Source organism: Mercenaria mercenaria, unplaced genomic scaffold, assembly GCF_021730395.1.
Source record: "Mercenaria mercenaria strain notata unplaced genomic scaffold, MADL_Memer_1 contig_2048, whole genome shotgun sequence".
Classification (NCBI taxonomy): Eukaryota; Metazoa; Mollusca; class Bivalvia; order Venerida; family Veneridae; genus Mercenaria; species Mercenaria mercenaria.
Window position 1 is genome coordinate 61,968 of NW_026460079.1, and position 5,357 is coordinate 67,324.

Genomic DNA, 5,357 nt, shown 5'->3' on the forward strand with positions numbered 1-5,357 from the left:
GCGCCCAGTCCCTTTAATAAAGGTAGTCGCAATACGTTTGTAGACAATGATATTTTCTCCGCTTAAAACATGGCTTTTGCTTACTGATCCGGAAATGACCACTCGATGAATAATGAAATAGATAACAAGAGACAAGCAAAACTCTTAATGGACAGTGTATATCAATAGCTAACTTCGTCTTGGGTATATTCAACTTATTATCGACTGGATGATTGTGTGATTTAGAATTAACAAAATGAATGTTTGTTTACGCTATTTTGCTTTAATTGGTTTACTTGCTCAAGGACAGACTGAAACGAAATTAGAACAACTTGGGAACCAGTCAGAAGCCGGAATGGCGTGTCACAAAAGTGGTGGACTGGCATCATTTGAATATTTCTATAGACAGACGGAAGAATATCTATTCATTCGTTTCAAATTCTCAGTCCATTTTTTTTTAAAGTTACAAAAATGCAAATAAATATCTATAACTAACACACAAACGAATTTCGTAATGATGCAGAAAAGTCATGACAAAAGCATTTTTTTAGCAGTTAAAAGAGTTGGTAGCAAACTGCTGATAGATCCTGACGATTGTTCCCGCAAGAAACGCTTTCTTTGTAATGACAAAATAGCAGGCATCATAAAAGGAAAAGGCAACAAAAGTGCCGATAAGAATTTGACAATAAGTATTTGGATAGCTTTGGGGATAGCAGTCTTTGTAGCCTTCGCAATAGCTGTATTTACTATATACGTCGTCAGACGAAAAAGATGTGCGGACAAAACTAAACCTAGAGACAACCGAAACGATAAATTATGCAACGAGCATATTACACGATGCACACAAAACTGTGTTTCTTCCGAAAATAGAGATAGAAATTCAGATGAAACAAGTAGATTTACAAACAAAGAGCAATATGATGTAATAGGTATTGAAATTTCACCGCAGTGCGGTGTATCTGACGTTTTGCCGTGTTCCGGTGTATCTGAAGAATATGACAAAATTAATTTAAAGAATACGGAAAAAAATTATAAAGATACTAATATCATGAATACAAACATTTACAATTATACAAAGGAAGTTGATACTTACGATGAGCTAGGAGGAAGTAAATCAATCCACTTCGTGAAAAACAGTGGTATATATAATGAAATGTCGGTGTGAGATACAATAAGCTGTCATATAACGTTTTGAGATGAAGTGCATGTCTTATTGTTGAACACTGTAGTCCCAGACTTTTTTTATTTTGAATTACACTATACATTCCGAAGAATATTCCTTCGGCCAATAATCGAAAAGCGGTCAGATTTTTATATAGAAATAAGAAAGGCCTTAGTAATAAACATAATAAAACTAGTAATAGAGTGTACCCATGCTCTAGATTTGATTCAAAAAATGAGCCGTGCCATGGGAAAATCAACATAGTGACTTTGCGACCAGCATGGATCCAGACCAGCCTGCGCATCCGCGTTCACTGTTCACTAACGGTTTCTCTAATTGCAGTCGGCTTTAAAAGCGAACAGCATGGATCCTGACCAGACTGCACGGATGCGCGGGCTGGTCTGGATCCATGCTGGTCGCAAACCCACTATGTTGGTTTTCACATGGCACGCCTCAAATGCTATTTTTTAAGCGATGTCGTGATCAAAATGTTTAAGTAAATAATTTAATCATTTTATTTAATTTGTATTTGAATGTTTTATTCGACAAAGGTAAATATATTAACAGATAGTAAGCATTTCAATTGTGTCAATATGTGCAAACCGATAAACTAAGTGAATTCGACCATGATGAAACAACTCTCGGCTAAAATCTATAAATTTCTAATTCTACTCATTATTAAAGTCTTCAGTCACACGTGCTTTTAAAACCTTCATGCGATATCATTTTATATTGCATTACTTTAGTGAGAATTTATAATATTTACGAACTAAAAGCTGTACCGGACATTAAGGTGGTCCGTTTTAATACGCTATCCGGCAAGGTATATCAAAAGCTTACTAGTCAATATCTGAATAATGTTTATTCACAACTATTTAACATTTTAAAACTTGTCCTTGTCTGTTAACATTTTGAAAAAAAATATCTGTATTCTAATCTGAATTTAAAATGTTTTAACGTTAACAAATATGTGTACAATAACATGGCGATACCGTCTATAATATATTTTATTTCTTTGCCAAATCTGGATTGTTGCGCTGATAACAGTATTTGATACCTTACAGTCTAATAGGCCAGCACAATAAATACTGTTAATGAATAGCGCGATTCTACAATTTAGCTAACTTCTAATATACCTTTTTAACGCTGAAATGTTAAAGCCAAGTTAACGTGGGTATTTATGATGAACCGTTGCGAAGAACATAAGCTGGAACTGGAGAGTTACTGCCAGGTACACGGCTCATTGTGCTGCAGAGAGTGCATCACATCAAAGCATGGAACTTGTGAAAATATTATACCTCTAGGTGAAGCAGTCGCCGGAAGCAACGTCACTGATGAGGTTAAAGAAACAGTTAAAGTGCTAGAGACTCTTGTAGCAAAGTTTGAATCAACAAGAAATGGAGAAAGAGATTCATTGAGATCCGTGGATACACAAGGAAAGGAGCTTGAGAAAAAAGTGAAAAAGTTTCGACAAAGCGTTGATAAAATGCTTGATAAACTGGAACTGTCAATGATTATGAAAAAGGATGAACTAGCCGGAGACGAGGTAAAAGTAATAAAACAGAGATTAGGGGTTTGTGAAACAGCGATAGAAAATCTAAAAGATGGACTGCAGAAAATGAAAGCAATACAAAGAGGCAAAAATGAACAAAAGTCTTTCATAGCAGTAAATACAGTAAAGGTTCTGAAAAACAGGTATGAAGACATTCTGGATGAAATTGTTGATGGGAAAGGTACATTTAGTCTCAACTTCATACCAAACAAGGACCTCGTTCAAGCGCTTGACAGTCTGGGTTCTATCAACGTTAAATCAACCATTCGTCCTGCTGAAATTTCAAAGGATGATAAATTAGAGCCAAAGCTGGCTAAAATAGCTGAATTGAATGTTCGGGCACCCTGTGACACATCAGCATGCACAATATCTGGATGTGTTCCTTTTTGTGAAGATAGGCTTATACTTGCTGATGAAACAAACAAAAGTGTAAAAGTTGTCGGTCCTGATAAAACTGTAGTCTCGTGGATTAAGCTTGATTACTCCCCTTGGGACATTGTTGCACTGTCTGAGCCAGATATCGCTGTCAGGTGCAGCTTCTCTGAAACAGTCGAGGAGAACAACAACATTTACATACTATCTGTCGCTAAGGAGATAACAGAAAACAGAAGTATCGCTGTTGATGGTCGTCCAAGAGCCATTGCATATGACAGTCCTAAATTGGTTGTAGCTGTTTCGAAAGACGATAGAATTTCTATTTTTATCTTGCACGAAAAAGACGGGAGTGTATTAAAAACCATTAAACCTAGGAAGAACATTTTAAAGGAGCCACAATACATTTCTCTTGATCCAGAAAGAAAAATGATATTCATATCTGATTTCTATAAAGGTATCACTGCACTCTCTTTCGAAGGTGTTGTGATCTTTGATCGTGTCAACGGAAACACGACGGAATATGGAGGAATAACTGTAGATGATAGCGGAGACGTCTTTGTGTGTGCTGGAAAACCGTATGGAATATATAAGGTGGCTGTTGACGGGAGTGGAATGACGCCATTCGTCACGTGGGAAACAGAGGACATTGACCCACAGGCTTTGACCTTCTGCGAAAATAACAGAACGTTTGTTGTTACTTCGTGCAACTCGGATAAAGCATTCGTATATGCTTACGTGTGAACGCCGTTCACGTGACTTGAAATACCAATTATACAAAATGTCAAGAAACACTGAAATGACTGTATTACTACCTAGAAGAATTTGTTGATGCAAGCAAGTTGACATCGCTATCAAATTAATCATTAAATCATCGTTTGCAGTATTGGTTAAAGTTTTGAATATGTATGAAATTAAACTGCATTTTATAAAAATAAGGCAATATCTTGTCTTGGTATGTGATGAGGAACTAAATATGTACCTTTCTGCCAGCAATCACATGTTAGAAAAAAAAATGGTATCGGCTGTGACGTCCGCTTCTAGTGCTAACAAAATCACTGTTTCATATACACATTTTGCTCCATGTGCTCTCAATTTCTATTACGTATTTGTACGGTTCGTCTTAAGCGTTTTCTCGACTATATATAATGTATGAGCGTATGTTTATATAAAAACTACTACTAATATTTTAACCAATTCTCAGTCGTCTGAAGGAGGCGCCCACATAAGTTCTCTCGCATGCATGCATGCACTTTTAAAGGACAGGCGCAGCGGACCCAGTGGTGCATTTTGTAACACACCGAGCCTTCAACAAACTTAAATTACTAACTTCACGTGTACAGGTGCTTCACACTCGCACGTATGCGCGCACTTTGTTTTATAGGGCAGGCGCAGGGGATCTGTGGTGCATTTCGCAGTACGCCGGACTACGACTCTTGAGAATTTGAACACCCGTCTCTTCAACAAACTAAAATTAAACTTTCGGATAAGAGAGTCGTGTATGGGTGTTTCACAACTGGTACACTAAAATACATTGAAGCATCTTTAGAGTGTCTTCTATATCTTGCACTGTCATCAAACTAACACATTCATCCACATAGGTAGCCGGGGGAGACAAAATACGCACACACAGAAGTCCAGACAGTCTGTTCATGTAAATACATAGACTTTTAGTACATGGAATACTAGACGAGAGAAAATGTTTTTCTTTTTTATTCAGAAATTTTAGACATACAACCTAACCAGTATTCCTGGAACAGTACAAACCTGTTCTCCGCAATTAACTGCCAACTTCCCAACATGAATTATCAGAAGTGGAGGGCGAATGATTTCAGACACAATGTCTTTTATCAAATCGTCACGGAGAACTTGCGACCTCATGATCCGTAGACCAACGCTCTCCCTACTGAGCTAAGCGGGCGGACTGAACACATTTTACCTTTTATCATATGTATATTGAATGTTCTGTAATATGTATATTATCATAAATTGTATGCTGTGTATATTAAAGAGACTGCAATAATATATCCATGATTATATACACAGATAACAATCTGATATTTGACATTTGCCTGTATGTGGCTAGAAGACAACAAAATACAATCTGATATTGTTCGTCACGTAATATTTTAATGTCCATAAATAGAAAGATAAATAGACAAAATATGGATCACCTGTGAACATAATAAATACATTTAAATACATTAAATAGTAGACACTGACCGTAAACAAATATTAATATACACACCATATAAAAATAGGTACATACTGCTAGAACAATTTTGGGAAGAG

The 5,357-nt window shown here is 36.5% G+C and overlaps 1 protein-coding gene across 1 annotated transcript; it reads left to right on the forward strand.

The window, feature by feature from the left end:
* The first annotated feature begins 2,324 nt into the window (after positions 1-2,324).
* On the forward strand, positions 2,325-3,809 carry LOC128552107 (uncharacterized). The gene has a single exon (XM_053533118.1). It carries the CDS (start codon positions 2,325-2,327, stop codon positions 3,807-3,809), a length of 1,485 nt encoding a protein of 494 aa, XP_053389093.1.
* The last annotated feature ends 1,548 nt before the right edge of the window (positions 3,810-5,357 follow it).